The sequence below is a fragment of the Hippocampus zosterae genome, chromosome 15 (genome assembly GCF_025434085.1).
Source record: "Hippocampus zosterae strain Florida chromosome 15, ASM2543408v3, whole genome shotgun sequence".
NCBI classification, from domain to species: domain Eukaryota; kingdom Metazoa; phylum Chordata; class Actinopteri; order Syngnathiformes; family Syngnathidae; genus Hippocampus; species Hippocampus zosterae.
In genome coordinates, this window is record NC_067465.1 from 8,715,018 (window position 1) to 8,735,126 (window position 20,109).

The following is a 20,109-nucleotide window of genomic DNA, read 5'->3' on the forward strand; positions in this document are numbered from 1 at the left end:
CTAACAAATCACATGGTGTCGTAAACAGGAACTGACGCGTCAAGCCAGAACGTTTCTTTTGAAAGGAACAACAAACAAACAGCTGAGTCACAGTGTACGTGTGTTTGCCTCACATGTGCTGATGCAGCTGCACGCACACACATGCGCAGGCAGCGTGACAACAAAGGTCAGAGGTCAGCGCGGTAACACAAACGTTAGCCGAACAAAGGCGCCATCTTTTCCAGAATCCGGTCCTCCCATAAATGTGGCCACGCGGGTCCCTCTGAGGTTTAGTCCGTCATGCCTCTGCCTCGACGCCGCTCCTCGTTTTTGGGCCAGTCTGCGTCCTCGTCGTCCTCGTCCGAGCGCCCGAGCGCCGCATGTGTCCGGGTGGCCCCGGGTGGGGCCACCTCCCGGGGTGTCTTCGTAGGCACGGCGCCCCTGATGGGCGTCGCATCCAACCTGGGGACGCGCGTTTCTCGCAGAGCTTTGGGCATCAGCAGCATCTTCCTGCAGGGCACCAGGAGTAGTGCAACACCCCTGTTGCCCCGGGCGAGCGAGCGGGCGGGTCAGGGCGTGGCGGGGGCCGGGGCGGGCAGTGGGAGTGGCCTCAATAGCTGCTTGATGGAGTACCGAGACAAAGTCCAAGCGCTGGAACAACTGAACCAGCAGCTGGAGGAGCAAATCCGTTTGAGTCTGGACCGCAAGGCATCTTGTGCCGGAGCCTGGGGGCCGCTCAGGGGCCAGTGGGAGGATGTCTACAGGCAGGTGAGAGGGGCGGCCGGTAGCCCGAGGACTGTGGCTGGGGTGGTGGGGTCCTTCGGGGGATGGACAGGGACAGATAGTCCAGCATAGGGCCCCCAAATAAAATCGCATTTTCCAAAGCTCAGACAAGGTACACTTGATGTAATGTCCAGCAAGACGACAACTACTTTTAAAAGCAATGAAAAGTTCTACTTCAAAATTCCAAACTCTTACACTTTCAGCCTTTCGACAGGAAATATTCTCCAATTTCTGTCGTCCGCCATGAAAGCAGACTGATTAATTTTGTCTTTTTTTCACCATCACACATTTGTAAAAATTTGGGGGGGTTTTCCCTGGAAGACAATCATCAACATTCTTGGGGATTTTCATTTTATTTCCGGAGCCCTAGCGTGTGTGGATGTTTCACTTTGCATATACTAAAATTGGAACGATACTCACGGCTGAAGTCAGAGGGCAGCCATCTTTTGTTGCCAACGTTACTGACAAACTCTGCTACAAGTAGGTGCAAGGATCCTGCTATGTCATTGTTATGCTGCATTCTAAGAAAATGGGAAGTCGCCTTTTTACGATGAGGAAAAGTTCACTAGTTGGGTGGCCAGGAAGACCGTCACGGCCCTTTGAACTTGGAGGACCTCGACTTCACCGATTGACTTCAACGTGACATCACTCGACAACGGCGTTCCCCGCGGAGACAAACCATAAATGGCAAAACATAATTTATAAGATTGTAAAGATATATTGATGTCTTAATTTATGCTTGGGCGGCCCGGTAGTCCACTGGTTAGCACGTCGGCTTCACAGTGCAGAGGTACCGGGTTCGATTCCAGCTCCGGCCTCCCTGTGTGGAGTTTGCATGTTCTCCCCGGGCCTGCGTGGGTTTTCTCCGGGTGCTCCGGTTTCCACCCACATTCCAAAAACATGCATGGCAGGCTGATTGAACACTCTAAATTGTCCCTAGGTGTGAGTGTGAGTGCGAATGGTTGTTCGTCTATGTGTGCCCTGCGATTGGCAACCGATTCAGGGTGTCCCCCGCCTACTGCCCGGAGACACCTGGGATAGGCTCCAGCACCCCCCGCGACCCTAGTGAGGATCAAGCGGTACGGAAGATGAATGAATGAATGAATAATTTATGCTTTACATTAACACAGTTATTTGAAGTAACATCATATATAACAATTCACTGACTGTTTGAAGGTACGCCGTTTTCGATGATCAGGATTGTTATCGGCCTTCTCATGAGTGATTGACAGTAGCATCTCCATGGCGACGCTTGTGTTCAGGTCAGCGAGGCCATTTTGGACAACGCTCGACTGACGCTGCAGACAGAAAATGTGCAGGCCAACGCCGAGGACTTTAAAGAAAGGTCAGAGGTTGTCCGCGGCCACCGAGTGTGGCGCAAGTGGGCGGAGTCAACGGGGTGACTCATAGTCACGCGTGCGCTTCCGTCGCAGGTTTGAGAGCGAGCGACCGTTCCGGAAGGCGGCGGAGGATGAGATGGCGTCGCTCTATAAAGTCTTGGAGGACGCTGGCCTGACTCGGGCGGAGCTGGAGGAGCAGATGGACGCCATGAGGGCCGAACTCCAACAATTGGAGCGACAGCACGAGCAGGTCAGACATCGTTTGGAACATTCTGCAAGATTCTCAAATGCAGCGGCAACTTTCCTGACTCTCTTGACAAAATACGGGCGAGTGGCTGAGAATGGTCAACATTCCCAACGTCAGACTGAATAGCTCCAACTGCATCCCAACTATTTCCACGGGCATCACCAACATCCTGGTTCCGGATGCCGTCCCTAATTCGTCACGCTGTCCTCGCCCCACAGGACGTGCGCCTTCTCTACAGTCAAATGTCCGGACGGGAATTGGATCAACCGGACGCTCCCATTGAAACTAGCCTGGACCAGATCCTGGCCTACATCCGGAACCACTGGGAGAAAGTGACGGAGAAGAACCGAGCTGAGACGGACAGCTACCAGGAATGCAAGGTGAGCAGATGGAATGCTAAGTATTGCACGGATAGTACTTAATGCATGTTCCTCCCGCAGGATGCCAAGTGCAAAAGTCAGCTGAGTCCAGAAGAAGAACAGTTGGAGGCCCTGAAAGTCCAGTGCTTCGACGCGGGCTGCAAGATCCAAAGCCTCCAGGCTGAGACCGAATCCATCCGAGCTCTGGTGAGATCTGTGACGGCGAGCCCTTCGGCCGGCTGTAGCTCACCGCTCATGTTTAAGCGGGTCCTCTTGCAGAAACGCGGTCTGGAGAACTCGCTGGGCGATGCACGGCACTGGCACGACATGGAGCTCCAGAATCTTGGTTCGGTGGTGTCCAAGCTGGAGGCAGAACTGGCGGACGTGCGTGGCGAGATGGAGCAACAGCGCAGAGATTACGACAGTCTCCTCAGTAACAAGCAGCGCCTGGAGCAGGAGATCCGTCTGTACCATGGGATTTTGGACGGAGAGGAGCGACGTTTCCAGCCTGCAGAGTGAGTGGCCACGGCTCACCTCAGTAAACTACAAAGAATAACGATCCGTCAGGAGGTTTGACTGATCTAAATGTGCATCTAGGTGTCCCAGTCCACAAAGGGATCACGACGGACTTTCCGGGACTCCGGCAGATCAAAGACCCCCAACGCAGTGTACACCCAAGGAGTCTGCGGATCCCAGTAAGCCTACCGGGCATTAAAGATGAAGCTGAGATATTCAGAATTCTACTTCCTGCTGGTCAATGAGGCAATAAAAGTCTTTTGGTTTTCATCCAAGGTTGTGTTGCCAATTTTCCTCATCACTAATTATGGATTTTTTTTACCGTGTGAAACACTGAAGTCCACAACAAGTCCTAATACACTATACTACTATACCAGGATTTGTATTTACTTGAATCAAGAGTGAAATGAGTTTTGCGGCACTGCTGGGTCACTGGATCACTGACGTCATCATCAGCTGCTGGATCTTTCCTAATTGAACAAATATTACAATTAAGCACTTTTCAAAGATGAGCACATTTTACATACAAAGCACTTTCTGTAAAACTAATGCTAACGAGAACATCATGTCACCATTGTTGCTCATTAGTTTTTATTTTGTGACAGTGACGACACCACATCCGTGAAGCAACTTCATTTATTTTTCACTTTCAACAACTTTGCTCCACGATCACATTCTTTGCACATTGTTTAAATTGGGACTTATGAGGACACAGGTCAAATTCCTGTTGTTTCCAAAATAAAAGCCTTGCTGGATCGCACCAAAGATGGGTGCTTTTATATTGAAGCAGATGTGCCACTTCCTGTCCCGGCCGACAGGAAGCGGCGAGCGCGTGACCCTGATCACGGGATCAGAGCGCCTGCCGCCGGTCGGAACGGCCACGGGCACAATGCTAACCGTTAGCCCCAGCAGCTAAAGCTACGGTCGCCCGTGCGACTACACTGCTCGGCCTCGCCGGGGCTCACTTGGCCCCCTCACCCGACAGCTGACCCGCCGGCTGCGACGGGGTGCAACGAGCCCGTTTAGGCGGGCTGCAGGGGGACGCAACCTACGCCGACACCGCCCTCGTGGCAGGCCATGGGGGCCATGAAGGTCCATCGACCCGTGTCGGGGTTGAACATCTCCACAGATCCCAGGTTGGTCTGTCCGTCATATCCGCCCACGGCATACAGGCGGCCCGACGCCGCCACCAGGGACACTCTGCTGCGCCGCGTGTTCATGGCCACCAAGTGGCTCCACTGCCCTGAAGCCGAGCTGAAGACCTCGGCGCCACTCAGGAACCCGGAACCATCGTAGCCCCCCACGGCGTACAGGTGGCTACCCAGTGACGCCGCCCCGTGACGGCAACGCTTGTTTGACATTGGCGATGACGCGTGCCAGCGGTTCGTGTGATGGTTGTAATATTCCACCTAAAGGATGCGTGCACATGGACACATAACTGACGATAACAAAGACGATAAGGATGACGAAGATGTGACTGACCGTGTTGAAGATCTGTAGGCCGTCATGTCCTCCGGACACAAAGATGCGTCCATCAAAGACCGTGACACCGGCGGCGCTGCGACTGGCGCTCATCTCCGTCACCACAGACCACCTAGAACACACGGGAAGTTACCACAAACCACCTACAAGGGTGACTAATGACAACCACATTGTGGTGGTGGAGAAACCTGCTGATGTATATGCCACCCCACCAATTTTATTTATTTTATTTGCGTCTGTCTCTGTGGGACCAGGTACCTAGTGGTCTGCGGACCAGTACAGGGCCGTGGACCAGTGGTTGAGAACCATTGCTTTAAGCTATAAGTCAGTGCGAGTTGGGAGCTTGTTACCTGTCAGTGTGCGGTGAGTAGCATTCAACAGAGTTAAGAGAAGATTTTCCGTCATAGCCGCCGCACACGTAGATGCAGCCGTCAATCACAACTGTTCCCATGGCGCTGAGGAATGCCACAAGAACGGTCACGTAAAGGCGCCAATCAGCGAGCGCTGATCAGAGTTCCGAACAGTGTGCCGACCTGCGTTGGCTGTTCATGCTGGACACTCCGGTCCAAGCGTCCGTCTCGGGGTTGTAGACCTCAACGGTGCTGAGTCGCGATTGGCCGTCATAGCCTCCGATGGCATAGAGTAGTCCGTTAACCACGGCCACGCCCACCCTGCTGCGGGCGGTCCTCATTGGTTGGCAGCGTTCCCAGAAGTTCCCCATAGGATCAAACACTTCCACCACGTTCAAGGAGTCACCTGCGGGAGAAAGTCGGGTTAGTCCGAGGACCAATCGGACGGCGTTCCGGCCGTCCAAGACCCGCCCCCTCACACCGGAGCTGTTGAGTCCTCCCACGGCATAGATGAGCGCCATGATGGACGTGCAGCACCTCTGACGCGTCTTGAAGGCGGGAAGGTGAGGGCGACGCTCCAACATCAGGTGGAAGTCTTTGGCCTCATCCAGGAGGTCTCTAGGGGGCCAAAGGAAGGAAGGCCAGCGAATGATAACGAGTGGAACCCGACCTCACACTCGTTCGTGCCAAGCAAGAAAACAGGTCGGACCTGCATTTATGGCAGCAGCGCACAAGTTCTTCCTGCTGGACTCGCTCCGTCAGGAACTGAGGACGACAAAGCGGCAATCGGATCTTGGAGAGCAGCTCCGGCAGCAAAGATTCCCGGTTGACACGATCGTGATGGACCCAAGACAGCGCCGCCTCAAACACCTGCCGGGAGAAGAGGCACAAGGGTGGACATGCCTTCAATGAAACACCTTCACAGAGAACAGATATCTATACACAGCAGGCTATGTTCAAAGACAGGAAACCTGCAACGCATGAACTCACTCACAGCTGGGGAACCCCCCCTTGAGCCGTTGCCTGATTTAGAGACTCCCGTAATGAATCAAACCTTTTGTTTACACGCTAACTGTTCGTGCGAGTGCATTTCCGAGAAGGTTATTGACATAACAGCTTTCAATTCTGCATCCTGCAACGATGAACATACAGTCGCGTGTTTTGTTTGTTTGAAAGGTAAGTAGATTTTTGCTTTTTTCCATTATTTTAAACTATAAGATATATTTATTTATATGAAGGGTAAATTTGAAAGAGAGAGACATACGACGTATTATTGCAAAAAAAAAAAAATTGTTGGGTTGACTTCTCCTTTAAGAACAGAAAGAGGCGAACGTGCAAAGACAGGACCCCTTGGACATTTCTCAACAGGATGTGTAAAAGAGGCAAAAGGAATGTCTGACCTGCTCCTCAGTTTTCACATTGAGTTCATCGCAGGCGACGAGCTCCAGCAGCTCGTCGGTCCTCAAGGTGAGGAATTCCTCCGACAGGGACACGTCCACAAAGTGCCGGTGCAGGAAATTGTTGGCCGAGTCGTAAAGGGTAGCGCACATCATGGTCTCGGCAAACTGACGCACCCCCAAACAGTTCTTCGGATGCAACCTAACAAACAAGTGGCCGCCCACTCATCAATGTAGAGGAACATGTGAATGTGCCAAAGGTGAGGTGACATTACCTGTCCCGCAGGAAGGAGCAGCAAGCGTCTTTGACGTTCTGCAGCTGCAGGAAGCTGGAGCCGATCAGGAGGGCCTGAACGTTCTGCTGGTCGATGGCCACGTGGCCGCTGTATGCGAAGTTGATCAGCGCTTCCAGAGCACTGAATGCGCACACACACACACAAAGACAAACTTGTTGAAAGCAGTCTTGCGTTGTTTGGTGCACTGTCAAGCCGTGTCAGATCAGTTCGCTGTACCTGGGGTCCATTCCTTGCATGAGTATCTCATCTTGTTTACACTCCACCATGTCATTGGTGAACATGGCGTGAAAGTAAGGGATGGAGGCCGCCAACACGATGCGGTGGGCGCTGAATTTGTGCTCCCCCGCCTGTAGAATACATTCATCCACCGTAAGAAAGTCCATCTCGTTGACATCACTTGCATTCATTGGTTCAGTGCTTGTAAATAAGTACCACCAAATGAATAATCAGAACCCAACTGAAAGAAAGAACCTTTACCAAATGGAAAAAAAAATATGGTCACTTGTATTACATTTGGGTCAATACAAAATTTTAACCGAGCATATTGTGATTTTAATGGAACTTGCTGTACTTGTTGATAGGGGTGGCACAACACTTTATGTATATAAATGTTTTAAACTGCGTGTGCAATAATTCGGTCATGTTGAGTGGACACTTTAGGGAACTATCTAGGACCACAAGTTAAAGTGGCCAAATCAAGGAAAGTCAGCATTTTGACACAGTCATTTGGTTGGGAATGATTAGACTGTAACAACTTTGGATGAGTTAGGTAGTCTCCTCCTGAAGGTACTATGCACGTGCAACTTTTCAATGCGTGTGCTTCAGAATTATTTTGCAGACGCCCCTCAACTCAATTTGACAACCAATTATGTTCATTCACTCTCGTAGAACCTCCAGTGTCAAACACTCAACTGACAATCCAATGCTTTCATTGTACAGTGGGTCAAAGGTCAGTTAGCCTGATGACAATAACATATGTTGAACATTTAATCATAAGGTGGCGCCCCGTCCAAAATTAAACCGCTCTTTAATTCCAGTTAGCATGAGCTCAGCACTAAATGCTAGGCTAAACTAGCTTGCGACTACTTTGACGCTTGCCGTGCGAAATCGTTTAGGTTGTACCTTGAGCGTGACGTCACAGAGTTTCCCCTGCCGTCGAATTTCCTCCATGACGACATAACCTCTGCCCGGCAGGTCGTGCACTGTAAAATGAACTAAATCTTCGAGCTCCTCGGAAACCACCTCTCCCATCGTCAGCGTCGCTAGCTGCGAGCCTGCAGCCCTCCGAGCCGCCGTAGCACACCGGAACACCTTTCGCTTGCCCTTCAAACCAAAAGCATAACAAGTTGTCACGTCAATCATCGTCACGGATGGAGTCGCCATGGCCCCTCCCAGCTGATGCGAGAGGGCAGACATCCAATGTTGCCATTGTTACTGAGAAGTCGTTTTTTTTCCTGAAAAGAAAAAAAAAAAAAAAACACTGTTACCAGATAGGATCCTTTTATGGAGTAATGAGAGTCCCCAAAAGAAGCAACATCACTGTTTGTATCGACCATTCAAAGTATATTATCTGAAGTTAATGTAAGACTTGTCAAGTGATGTCAGACTGAAGCCGGTAAGTGAAGTCACGGTCCTTTCTTTTTCCTATGTCGCAACCTGACCTCTCAGTTCAAAGTTGTGTTCAAGTGCATTTTCCTTTCCATTCCTGCTCAGAGATCAGAAAAATTTCCCACCTTCCTCAAATGCAGCATTAGTCGTGCTCTAAGCATACTTAGATCATAACAGGACTGTTGAAGTTTGACGAGGTCACAAGAACGTCAAAACAGCCGTCCATCATTCTCCCCCATCAAACTCACTGGCGCTGATCCTGCACCAATCACGTTTCTCATCGCAGCATAAGCTCTTCTGTCAGTGCCACCATATAAAATTGCACTCCCGTGTCAGCATCATGAGCAAAAAAAAACAAAAACGAACAAGAAAAGTGCCCCCCATAAGTGTGATCATTTTCTGTTTTAATATAAAACCAAGAGAAACATTTACAAAATGTTTGTGGGCAGTCTTTGAGGCTCAAACACAGTTGTCATTAGTCAGCTGACGTCACGTGGCAGCACAGCTGTGCGATGGCCATGAAAGGTCACAATGGTGAGCGCATTCAAGACAGGTGATAGAAATCATCAACGTTCCTCACGTCCACTTCCCGTCCTCGTCAAGGTACAGCCTGAAAAAGGATTGGCTTGACCGCGCGTGGCCATTTCGCTGCTCATTCAAGTCCCAATTCCGATTCTCAAACCCAAACGGGACCTTACGCTGGCTCGTCGCAGTACTCGAGGCATCTTTGCTGACAGCACTTGATCAGTGTCCACACAGACGGGTCTCAAAGGGGTTGTTGCAATCGGTCGCCGTTGGCGATTTTTACCGTCAATAGGTGGCCATTGGCGAGCCTCTACGCTGACGGGATGCCGCTGGCTAGCGTCAACGCTCATACGGCACCCTTGGCTTACGTCCACGCTGACAGGTTGTTGTCGGCGCGCGTCTACGCCGACAGGTCATTGTTCTCAAAGCGCTCTTGTTCGTAGGCCTCGGCTGACACCTTGCGACCGCCGAACCAGCGGCGGTCTAAAGCCCGGACCGCTCGGGTCATCTCGGCTGTGTGGTTGAACTCCACGAAGATCTTAATGATGACATCGGCATCGGCGTCCTCTCCCTGCCGTTCCTGGTAGATGACCACTCGCTTGACCTGGCCGAACTTGCCGCACTCCTCCGTCACCTCACCCTCCAGGTGGTCGTCAATGTCGTCCAGGCCAACCATGTTTCTCAGGACCATCACACGCGACTGAGGGCACAAAATCGCAAAAGCACCTAAGTATTACAGAACAGTCCAAGTATCAACCCATACCCGCTCCCAAAGGACTATCAAAGTAATCCCCAGTTTAGTCCCAAAGTAGGATTTCAGTCATGCCAATATTGGCCTAAAATAAGGCTCTGTAGTTTAAAAATAGTTTCAAATAAGTCAAATGCAGTCCCAAAGAAGGGACGGAATTACAACCAAACATCATGTTGCAATATTAATCACGATACGAACATCACAATTAGATAATTATCACAATATTGTGGGCGATTTTAACAATGCAATATTGCTGTTATCGTTACATCTCTATCCCAAAATAGCACCCAAGTCATCCCAGTGATGCAAACTGATGAAGTTTGCATGATGTGTTTTTTTTTGTCCATTCTGAGACAAATTTCTCTCTTCAGAAGGCTAATAACATAATCTAACCATGCAGCTCCAATGTCATCCAAAACATAGTCTCAAATAATCCTCGCATCGTCCCAAAAATAATCCCAAGTATCTCAAAGTATTCCAACAGTAAATGCGTCCAAAGTGTCCATGAGACGAGCTTTGGAATATATATATATATTTTTATTTTGTGATTGCGTACAATCTTGTTAATGTCTTGGTGTCCGTCAGTCGGTTTACTCGCGTCCAAGGGCGCTCCCTGGCGCTGCCCTTCATCCATCCTCAGGGCAGGGGGCGTGGCCAGGACGGGATTGACCAGAGCCACTTGAGGCAGTCCTGCTCGAGCTGGGGTCACGCCTGAAACAGTAGTATCACATTCTGGAGCCAGGGAAGTGGGCGGCGCATGATGCAGAGGTGGCGAGGTTGAAGGGTTCCCACCTGTGATGACTCCCGGAGCCTGAGCCGCCATGACGCCTTGCGGAAGACCAGCCAGCGCTCTCAGCACTGATGCGCCCACTGGATCCTGAAAGCAGCACCATGGCACACAGTCACATTTTGTAGCCAATTAATTATTTTTTTTAAATGTATTTTTATCACTTGTCATTTTAATCCATATCAAAATAATGGTGATTGTTATTATAATTTCCAAAACGGTCCAGCCCTAACATGATGACATCATCAGGACTCACCTGGGCAGTGAAGTTGGCAGCTGCAGCCAGGCCTCCCGAGGCAGTGATGAGTGGCACGGGCGGCGTGACGGCCTTCCCAACTCGCAAGTACTGGCCGCCCAGGTCAAATAGGTTCATGGAGGCCACTGCGTCGACGGCTGCCTGAGGCTTGTCGTACTCTGGAGTGAAACCAAAAGCCGTCAGTGTCGGACGCGTCACTTTGCATGGCGTGGCGTGGCGTCACATCTCACCGATGTAGCCGTAGCTTTTGTGGCGTCCTGTGGTGGGCTCGCGAGCCAACATGCATGACTTGATCTTCCCAAAGGCCTCAAACACGCTCCGGATGTCGCCGTCCGACAGGTCGCGATGAACGGACGCCACGTAGATCCTGTTGAAGGCACGCGCTTCCTCCGCCAGCTGCTCGATGATGGGTTGAGCCTGCCCGATGTTACTGGGCCGGCCCACCTGTTCAAAGTGTGGAGTCCATTGTTTGACACCGTCGTGGTCTACAGCGCTGACAAACGTTGACCTCGAGCCAACCTTAATATTTCGCCCTCCCAGGACGACAGAGTTCATTTGGTCCAGAGCCAGCTGAGCCGCTTCTGGCGTTTCGTATTCCACAAAGGCAAAACCCTGAACAAACAAACGCCATTTCTTAGCTAACTTAACATTTTGACGAATACAACACGCATGCTATATGCACCAATGAACAACTGAATGATAATTTAGAATGAGAACTTTATGCTGCATGTTAGATGTGATCTCTGACCTTATGCTTCATGGTGACAGAGTCCCAGGACATGTCGATGCTTTTGATGGGTCCGAAGGGGATGAAAGCCTGCCTGATGGTGTCCTCGCCCAGCTCGTAGTAGATGGAGCCAACGTAGACGCGGCACATGATGGCCAAGGCGCGCTGGCGTTGAGCCGCCACCTCGACAGGAAGTCACCACCACATTAGCTCGCGTCGCAAAAAGAAGACGTTAGCACTTTTCATTGACGCTCAAGAAAAAAAAAAGATGACTTACTGACTGCAGAGGAGAAAGTTCTCCGAAACCCACCGACAAAGAGGCCATCTGACACATATACGCACACACACGCAAAGAACAAGCATGAACACAAGTGTCCTAACTCATCTGTTGGCCGATGCTGAAAAATTAATGCAGTGGTACATCAAGTTACAAACTTAATGTGATTGGATGAATCAGAGGGTAGGTGGGGCGGGCACAGCAGAGGTTGGCAGTAAGAGTTATCTTATGTTTGGAGGCAAAGGCAAACACTTGCACGAACAACTTGTTGACAAGTGAAAAAACACCAACGAAGTCATCAAGGAGACGATGTTGACTTGACTGGCAAGCAGGTGTGTGGGTAATGTCAAAGTGACATTGCGTATTTGTGTACCTGCAGTCCACTAAGCTGCTGCTGTTGCTGCTGCTGAGCCATAGTCTGTCTGACCAGAACATTCCGGATGCTCTGCTCCATGGCATACTTTTTGGCCTGCAGAGCAAAACGGACAATCAGATTACAGATACAATTCATCAGCATTTGGTCAATTAGCAAATTAATAGAAGTGCTTTATTTATCATTAAGAGTCTTTGTTCAACTTTGATTAGCCTTACCTTCTGCAGCGCCTCCTGTTGTTCGAAGGTGAGCGGCGGCAGGCCAAGCCTCGTCGTGGTTGTGGTAGTGGTCGTGTTGCCGGTCGTGTTGCCTTGTCCGTTTTCCATGACAAGCATGCGCAGTGGCATCACAGCGGCCGCTGGCTTGCCTTACTCCGTTACCCTTGACGACGCCATTCAAGTGATTTGCAGCAACACTTTCAACTTTTTCGCATGAATATTTTGACTTTTATCTAACGTGACACAACTTTGGGGAGGCTAGGAGTCCAAATTTGTCATCAGGTGTCATAATCATCGTCTCGACAGAAACATTTGATCGTATCTTCAGTTTCGTGAGCTGACAATGTTATGAATGTTGACGATGGGTTGGCACGCAACGTCCACGACACACACACGAACACAGGCTCGGTTAGCATTAGCTTAGCATGCTTCCGTCGAAGGAACAATGTCCACAATGAGAGCGTTTTACGTTCCTACCGCAAACGCGGCTAGCACCTTACACTCGAGCTCCAGTCCGGTTCTGTATCTGTGTGTCTAGCTGTGAGTGTTCGGTTTGGTCCACTGTTGATATTTTTGCCAAATGTAAGCATCCAAGTGTCACTCGTGTGACTGAGCAGCTTTGGGGCAGCTACGTCACTTCCGCTGGCCGCGCTTTCTCAATCAGCTTTCCTTTGCTCTTTAAATTAAGAACGCAAGAAAACGTCCGAAATGTAGCACGCTCATTTGACATTCGTGTCGGCATTTTAAAAAATGAAGCGCGCGAATTTCTTTTTGTACAAGGGGAACTATTTTTTTTTACTGTCTGCTTTATTTTTTGGGTAGTCGTTTACAGTAAGTGCTATTTAATTGATACTATTCTACCAACGTTGTGCATTGTCATTCTTATTCCTGTAAACTGGAATGACTGTAACCTGTACAGCATTTTGATTGTCATTAAAAAAAAATCCTTTTACTCTGGGTAAAAGCTCTTATTTCATATATGCCAACTGTAAGATACAGTGGACCCGTTCTTTTCAGGGTTTAGGGACTAGCCCGGCCTGCGAATAGTGGAAATCTGTTTAATTGACATTAGATATTTAAAAGAAAATAATGTCAAATTCTTAAAAAGGGATAAGTGTCACCCCACCAAAAACAAGGGATGGCGTCGTCCACCCAATGCCAAGCTGTACTTCATCATGTGGCAAAGATGACATTTTTGTCTGGTCTCCTGGTGGGGATTTTGGAGGTAGAAGGATTCCACCTAGTCCTTGCAAAAATGTGTACGTATCTGCTCAGTGGTCGACTGGTTAGCACAACCAACTCACAGTACAGAGGTCAGGGGTTCGATTACAGGCCCCTGCGTCCCAAGTGTTTATGTCCTCCCTCGTGCCTGAGTAGGCACTACAGTTCCCTCCCACATTCCCAAAACATGCACGGTAAGTTAATGAAACACTCGAAACTGTCCTTAGGGGTGTGACTGCGAGTGCTTGGATGTCTGTTGAGGGTGAACCTCGCCTTTTATATACAGTATACTGTATATATATATATATATATACTACATACACACACACAGAGAGAGAGAGAGAGAGAGAGAGAGAGAGAGAGAGAGAGAGAGAGAGAGAGAGAGAGAGAGAGAGAGAGAGAGTATATATGTGTGTGTATACACTTGCAGTCTTTCAACCTGGATTCACAACCCCCCCCCCCCCAAATATATTTCAATGCACATGTGAAATTGACCACAGTGACATCCATACATTGGGTGTGTTGAGTGATGCAGGAGCTCGCGTGTCTAACAACCATACAGGAAACAAGCATTTTAATAATCCACTTATTTCCCCTTTGCTTTTCACATCTCGTGAACTGCAATTGATGGCTGCTAATGTCAAGATGTTGTCATGAAGGACCAGAATGCTTGAAGATCATTGGCATTATGAAACATGTCACGTTGCCAGTATAAGATGGTTTTAGCAGGAAGCAGTGAATAAGCATTCAATTCAGGATTTGCGGACATTAGCAAACAGCACTTATCATGGCGCTCACTGAGCTCCATAAATAAATCAAGTCCTCTTGTCCTCCAGAGGCTTCTCAGAGTAGCCCTGAGTGGCAAATCTTCTCCACTTCCTTTGAAGCGGTCACAACTGGTTGCGATGGAGAAAATAGCAGCACTTCATTTAGAAGGGCATCCCACCAGAGATCTGCCGGGCCACTTGCTCATCCGGGCTCTCCTCCTTGTGCTTTCTCTCACGGTTCCAGTCCTTGAGGCCGGCGGGCAGTGCGGTGTCCTCGTCCTCACCACCCGTGCCCTCCACCAGCTCCTCGTACGTCGACTTCTCCGAGAACGGACGTTTGCCCAGCAGCTCTACCATATCGTTCTTGTCCAGAACCTCCTTCTCCAGCAGCCGTAGTGCCACCTTCAGGAAGACAAGCCCAGAACGTGCAGAAGAATTCGCACGACAGAAGAGTGATTCCTCGCGCTCAGAGCCTCACCTTCTCCACCTCGGCCTTCTTGTCACTCAGCAGGCGCTGAGTTCTTCGGTAGGCTTCGTCAATGAGGCCCCGGACCTCGGTGTCAATGAGGCGCGCAGTGGCCTCGCTGTACGGCTTCTCCAGAACCATCTCGCCCTGCCGTGGGAGATCAAAGGACACCTGGCCCACCTTGGCGTTCATCCCGAACTGCACGATCTGCGTGAGCCACAAAGCCTGTCGTGAAGGAGTTGCGTGGCCGCTCGGGGCGAAACTCGCTGCGTGACCTCTGACCTGCGCATAGGCACTCTGCGTGACCTTGCGGAGGTCGTCCTGCGCGCCCGTGGTGATCCTGCCGAAGAAGATTTCCTCAGACACGCGACCCCCCAGCGTCATGCACATGCGGTCCAGCAGCTGCTCGGTGGTGTACAAGAACTGCTCCTTCGGGAGGTACTGAGCGTAGCCCAGGCCACGGCCCCGGGGGATGATGGACACCTGGATGCACCAATCACCACACTAAGTTCACAAAACGCCACCGCCAGACGTTTGGCATGCGCGGGCGGGCCCACCTTGAGCAACGGGTCGGCATGCTCCAGGAACCACCCAGCAACGGCGTGCCCCGCCTCGTGATAGGCCACCGTCTTCTTCTCCTCCGGCTGGAGGACCTGCGTCTTCTTTTCCAGGCCTGAAAGAAGAAGGACGATGGTGTGTTCCTGCGTATGGCTGAATGAGGCGGGTGCCTGACCGGCGCTTACCTCCGATGACCCTCTCGATGGCCTGCTCAAAGTGCTTCTGATCGATGGCGTCGCACAAATGCCGAGCGGCAATGAGGGCCGCCTCATTGCAAACGTTGGCGATGTCGGCACCTGGTGACGACACGTTGCCATGTGATATTTGGACTACAACTTGGTCGTGTGACAAAGTAAGATGTTTGTGTCTGGGGCGGCCAGTCGCATAAGGCTGAAGACAACTGTTCACGTTTGGAAGAGTCGGGTGCTTGGTAGCAGCCGCCAACCTCTTTGTTTTATAATTGTGGTCCTGCATGCAGTCTTTTCCTTCATTCTTATTTGTCAATTTGTAATTTTGGCCACGACACTCTGGGGGCAAAACATCTGTTGACCCTCCAGTTGTGCATACTAACCTTACCTGAGAAACCAGGCGTGAGTGCCGCCATCTTGCGGGCCAAGGCATCTTTATTTGTGGCGGAGTCCAACTTGAGAGGCCGAAGGTGGACTTTAAAGATGGACACTCGTCCTTTGATGTCAGGAGGACCTGAAATGACAGCGACGCTTGACGACGATGCTCGACAACGCTTCACCCCTGCACATTTCCCACATACCGATGTAAATTTGTCTGTCGAAGCGTCCCGGCCTCAGTAGCGCCGGGTCCAAGACGTCTGCTCGGTTGGTTCCCGCCAGCACCACCACGTTGGTTGCCGTGTTGAACCCTGCAACACACAGACTTGCTTCAGGCTAGTTTTTGGGGGATGGGGATGCACAGTTCAGTCTGAGCTATTTGTGTGGTTCATTTACCTCATGTTTTATTTTGAAAATATTTGGATGCTGGTTTTGACAAAGACTTAAAAAAACCCTTCAGGCTACACGATCAATCCAATTGGAAAATGCAGTGGAACTACAAGGACCCCTAAAAATATAAATGACCGACACCACTATATTTGCGAACATCTCAGACACACCAGGAGTTCTGTCATGTGTGAGCTACAAAGTCATACTCCACTAACTAAAGAGTGATACCCTTTCTCCCACGTGTGGCGGACTGGCCCAAGTTTGTGGTCCCAAGTCAAAGCAGAAAATCCCCCAAAACACTGAAGTGGGGTCACTCGCATGTCAAGGCGCCATCATAAATAGCGACAATAGGAAAAGGCCCAAATAACATTGCCGTCTGACCGTCCATCTCGACCAGCAGCTGATTGAGGGTATTCTCCTGCTCGCTCTGCCCCCCGAAGTTTCCCCGTCCCCGCTTGCGTCCAACCGCGTCAATCTCGTCGATGAAGAGGATGCAGGGCGCGTTCTTCCTCGCCATGACGAAAAGATCTCGGACCTGCGTAGGAAGCGTGGTCAGCGAGCGGCAGGCCAGATGTGGAGCGACTGTGCGGAGACGAGCGAGCGCTCACCCGGGCTGGTCCCACGCCCACGAACATCTCCAGGAACTCTGAGCCGTTGACGGTGATGAAGGGAACATTGGCCTCGCCCGCAGTGGCCTTGGCCAGGAGCGTCTTTCCCGTCCCCGGAGGCCCGGTCAGGATGGCGCCCTGGCGACGGCGAGGACAACGTCAATAGTGCCACCCTCCAATTCCCTCCCCACCCGCGCCCAGAGCTGACCTTGGGGATCTTGGCGCCGAGGTCCTCGTACTGTTTGGGGTTCTTCAGAAAGTTGACAAACTCCATGATCTCCAGCTTGGCTTCCTCACAGCCGGCCACGTCTTTGAATTTGACGTCAATTTCGTCCTTGAGGATCTTGGCGGTGGTCTCGCCGACGCTGAACAAACCGCCCATGCCGCCGCGCCCGGGCCGGCCCGCCCCTGCCGGGCCTCGCCGTACCATGAAGAGCAGGAAACCGATGATGAGGGCGGTGGGTAACATGCTCAGGAGGAAGGTCCTGATGTCCCGAAAAAAGACACGCCGTCAACAAGACGCGACGGAAAGCGCTATATATCAACACTCTTCACATCAAACTTAGGGTGTATCTGCAGCAGGGATGCGCGAACAGCAACCCGTGCGCCACTCTTGTAAATTGCACCACACAATGAACATTGTGCTGCCTTAATTAGTTTCACTCAGATGGGGGCTCTCTGACAAGTAGACGGCTAAGCAAGGCTAAAGTTCCTCACCCGTCGCTCTCGGTGGAGTAGACCACAGGAACGCGGTTCTCACCCTCGATGCCCAGCTCATACTGGGCACTCTCCAGGTTCCTCTCAAACGTGTCCACGCTGCCGATGTTGAACCACACGTACTGCTGCGGGGACAAACACAGTCCTACTTAAGAAGGCACCTCGGGATTTGGAAAACTTGACTCAGACTTGAACGACCGTATTTTGATGACCATAGTTTTTAATTTGCTCCAAAATGGACGGGGCGCCTAATAAGGCAGGTGCCTTTTAAAAAAATATACGCTAATGTGCATGCATGCTCCCGTATTGTTTGAACTAGTGTATGTTTTACCATGACTGAGTCCAATAACACAATGCGTCTTGTGTATATGTTAAATCCAGAAATAGCACCCGTAACTGACACGCCTTTTAATGCGGTGCATCATTTGTTAAGTGTTGCCTCTGTATATTTGAAAATCAGCATTTTCCAAGGTCGTTTGTTCAGTTATGAAGATGTTATTTTGCGTATCGCGCATCCAAATCTGAAAAGCTACCAATTCAGCGATGAGGCCACCTCATTTCACTGAGACAGCTCCTAATATTTGCTGTCAAGGATTCAGAAGAGTTTAACTTTATTTGGGATTATCATATGAACTTTAAATGGTGGCTGTATGGGATGATTTCCATTTGTCATGATCTTAAATGCGACTGGTCAAAACAAAACCGCCAGAGGTTGTGCAGATTTGTGCAAGCACATTACATGACGTAAAATGGTTTTGAAATGGTTCATCTTGGTCTCACTGTTAACCATTCAACTTGCTTTGACATTTTTTTTCCCACAGCAACATTGGAATTTCACATATGGAACTCTTATCCACCGGCTCCCTCCCTCTGCATTTTCTCAGACTTGATATCTGATTCAGGACCAATGGAAACACTTGCCAGGTGCGACAGAGACGAAAAGATGGCTGACTCACCCCATCCATGGGCATCTTCCCGGGAGAGAAGACCACTTTGACATAGCGCTTGTTTACCACCTCCAGTCTGTCGACCTGCAGCACAGAGATGAGGAGCCGCACGGCGGCGCAAATGCCATTAGTGTACTGTCATCGGCATCCGTCATCAGCATCGTCATTGTCATAATTGTCGTCGTCGTCATTATCATCATCATTGTTAGCATCAGCAACGTCATCACTATCAATGTTTTATCATCGTCATGGTCAGCATCGTTGCTGACCACTGCCATCATCATCATAATCAATGCTGTCCTTGTCGGCGTTCCCTCACCACTCCTTTGGACAGGAAGTTGTTGACAAAGTCCTTCCATGTGACCTCTCGGCCTCCATCCCTGAACAGGAAGTAATAGGCCACGACAGTCCAAAAGGCCGCACCGCTCAAGAAGTACATTCGGAACTCCTTCTCATCCCATGGAATGTCACCCTGCAACCAAAGTTCTCATTTTCTTTCTCTTTATTATATTATGGGATGTTGATCACTTGCTCGATTGCAAAAGACATCAGCATTTAGGATTATGTGATGTCTGTTGCAACTTTCAGGAAAATTAACACACGTGTTTCACCTGATTGGCTGAAACGCTGCATGTTTTGTATGCTGTCAGTTCCAGTGTCCAACTGGTGGTGCCCTACTGCACTAACCTTCTGCAGGCGGCTGTACCAATGTGAATCCTTTCGTCCTCCTCGCTTTCCACCTCCTCCTCCACTACTGCCTGCTCCTCCCCCTCCAGACGGCCCCACCTCTTTCGGAGTATCATCAGCTTTGTTGTTGTCTGTCGACACAAAAATGAAAGTTGACACAAGGGCTGAAATATTTACTTTTCACATCTACATTACTTCAGTGATTCCCAACCAGTGTCTGCTTTTACAATTAGACCAAGGTCACCTTTGTCTGGAGAGTGAGTGTCCTTGGAATTCTTCCCACTGTCGGGAAAATACTTCTCAAAGCCTGGAGAGAAAAGCAAACACGTAAGTGCAAATTTTTGGGGGGGATGATGATGATGCCACTGCTGAAGAACCTTTGGGAGGTTTGGAGGTCAGACTCCTACAGGCCACCAGGAGCTCACTCAACAAACTCCGCCCACTCGCAAGCCGTCTTGACACCTGGCCGACAAACAATAGGCGACCAGTCATTATTTTGTTAACAAGACGTGCAAAGACGCAGAGTTGTGTGAAGGGAGAAGAGCAGCTTAGTGCAATATGGTCCCGACACAAGGTTGAACTTTTCTTCTCTTGAAAATTATGACGTCACATGCAGTGTGACATGGAATCCTACTCCCGCTTGCGTTTTAATGACGTTTGAGAAGGGAGTGGTTCGTAAGATTTCGGTCTTATTTGTCAGCTCATTCACTACGCTAGCAGTTAGCATGAGAAGGGGGACCTAACCTACCAGTAGCCTGTTGGTGGCGGGCGAAGGAGCCAAGAGAAGTCGCAACGTGTTGCGGCAGCTCGCCGACAAGCGAAGGTAGCGATGGGCCATGGTCACGCGGACCAAGGAGGCGGCAGAGACTTCAAAAAGTAGCTCTCAGGAGAGAATGTCACGGGGTATTCGT

General features: G+C 50.3%; 4 protein-coding genes across 7 annotated transcripts; 1 reads left to right on the plus strand and 3 right to left on the minus strand.

The window, feature by feature from the left end:
• Nucleotides 1–253: 253 nt before the first annotated feature.
• Nucleotides 254–3,494, plus strand: bfsp2 (beaded filament structural protein 2, phakinin). The gene is made up of 7 exons (XM_052087992.1): nt 254–747; nt 2,025–2,107; nt 2,196–2,352; nt 2,568–2,729; nt 2,790–2,915; nt 2,988–3,223; nt 3,306–3,494. Exons 1-7 carry the CDS (start codon nt 280–282, stop codon nt 3,421–3,423), a joined length of 1,350 nt encoding a protein of 449 aa, XP_051943952.1. The 5' UTR covers nt 254–279; the 3' UTR covers nt 3,424–3,494.
• A 348-nt stretch (nt 3,495–3,842) lies between these two features.
• On the minus strand, nt 3,843–8,059 carry klhl18 (kelch-like family member 18). Of its 2 annotated transcripts, XM_052087982.1 has the most exons (10): nt 7,872–8,059; nt 6,966–7,096; nt 6,729–6,869; nt 6,457–6,655; nt 5,766–5,926; nt 5,538–5,674; nt 5,240–5,462; nt 5,057–5,161; nt 4,707–4,818; nt 3,843–4,633 (listed from the first exon to the last, which is right to left on the minus strand). In XM_052087982.1, exons 1-10 carry the CDS (start codon nt 7,998–8,000, stop codon nt 4,247–4,249), a joined length of 1,725 nt encoding a protein of 574 aa, XP_051943942.1. In that variant the 5' UTR covers nt 8,001–8,059; the 3' UTR covers nt 3,843–4,246. The 2 variants fall into 2 exon arrangements, with proteins under 2 accessions (XP_051943942.1, XP_051943943.1); XM_052087983.1 differs by lacking the exon at nt 5,057–5,161.
• Nucleotides 8,060–8,752: 693 nt separating this feature from the next.
• Nucleotides 8,753–12,921, minus strand: puf60a (poly-U binding splicing factor a). Of its 2 annotated transcripts, none has more exons than XM_052088851.1 (11): nt 12,749–12,921; nt 12,272–12,434; nt 12,054–12,149; nt 11,681–11,728; nt 11,425–11,586; nt 11,196–11,288; nt 10,907–11,120; nt 10,677–10,834; nt 10,426–10,510; nt 10,190–10,344; nt 8,753–9,582 (listed from the first exon to the last, which is right to left on the minus strand). In XM_052088851.1, exons 2-11 carry the CDS (start codon nt 12,398–12,400, stop codon nt 9,283–9,285), a joined length of 1,440 nt encoding a protein of 479 aa, XP_051944811.1. In that variant the 5' UTR covers nt 12,401–12,434; nt 12,749–12,921; the 3' UTR covers nt 8,753–9,282. The 2 variants fall into 2 exon arrangements, with proteins under 2 accessions (XP_051944811.1, XP_051944810.1); XM_052088850.1 differs by having other exon boundaries at nt 12,772–12,918.
• A 1,130-nt stretch (nt 12,922–14,051) lies between these two features.
• Nucleotides 14,052–20,101, minus strand: afg3l2 (AFG3-like AAA ATPase 2). Of its 2 annotated transcripts, none has more exons than XM_052088847.1 (17): nt 19,947–20,101; nt 19,576–19,660; nt 19,443–19,505; nt 19,199–19,329; nt 18,831–18,983; nt 18,521–18,595; nt 17,565–17,686; nt 17,056–17,332; nt 16,848–16,985; nt 16,621–16,774; nt 16,053–16,160; nt 15,860–15,985; nt 15,469–15,579; nt 15,283–15,398; nt 15,008–15,208; nt 14,738–14,932; nt 14,052–14,661 (listed from the first exon to the last, which is right to left on the minus strand). In XM_052088847.1, the coding sequence occupies exons 1-17, from the start codon at nt 20,034–20,036 to the stop codon at nt 14,422–14,424; spliced, it is 2,385 nt and encodes a 794-aa protein (XP_051944807.1). In that variant the 5' UTR covers nt 20,037–20,101; the 3' UTR covers nt 14,052–14,421. The 2 variants fall into 2 exon arrangements, with proteins under 2 accessions (XP_051944807.1, XP_051944806.1); XM_052088846.1 differs by having other exon boundaries at nt 17,565–17,689.
• Nucleotides 20,102–20,109: the final 8 nt, after the last annotated feature.

Coding starts and splice junctions, on each gene's coding strand:
- klhl18 (XM_052087982.1), bottom strand. CDS start 8,000: ATGGGAGAGGTGGTTTCCGAGGAGCTCGAAGATTTAGTTCATTTTACA. Junction 7,097..7,871: donor TCTGTGACGTCACGCTCAAG/GTACAACCTAAA, acceptor TGTATTCTACAG/GCGGGGGAGCACAAATTCAG. Junction 4,819..5,056: donor TACTCACCGCACACTGACAG/GTAACAAGCTCC, acceptor CGTGTGTTCTAG/GTGGTCTGTGGTGACGGAGA.
- bfsp2 (XM_052087992.1), top strand. CDS start 280: ATGCCTCTGCCTCGACGCCGCTCCTCGTTTTTGGGCCAGTCTGCGTCC. Junction 2,730..2,789: donor ACAGCTACCAGGAATGCAAG/GTGAGCAGATGG, acceptor TTCCTCCCGCAG/GATGCCAAGTGCAAAAGTCA. Junction 3,224..3,305: donor CGACGTTTCCAGCCTGCAGA/GTGAGTGGCCAC, acceptor ATGTGCATCTAG/GTGTCCCAGTCCACAAAGGG.
- afg3l2 (XM_052088846.1), bottom strand. CDS start 20,036: ATGGCCCATCGCTACCTTCGCTTGTCGGCGAGCTGCCGCAACACGTTG. Junction 15,209..15,282: donor ATGCCGACCCGTTGCTCAAG/GTGGGCCCGCCC, acceptor TGGTGCATCCAG/GTGTCCATCATCCCCCGGGG. Junction 14,933..15,007: donor CGCAGAGTGCCTATGCGCAG/GTCAGAGGTCAC, acceptor TGGCTCACGCAG/ATCGTGCAGTTCGGGATGAA.
- puf60a (XM_052088851.1), bottom strand. CDS start 12,400: ATGCCACTGCGCATGCTTGTCATGGAAAACGGACAAGGCAACACGACC. Junction 11,121..11,195: donor TGGGAGGGCGAAATATTAAG/GTTGGCTCGAGG, acceptor CACTTTGAACAG/GTGGGCCGGCCCAGTAACAT. Junction 9,583..10,189: donor ACCAAGACATTAACAAGATT/GTACGCAATCAC, acceptor TTGTGCCCTCAG/TCGCGTGTGATGGTCCTGAG.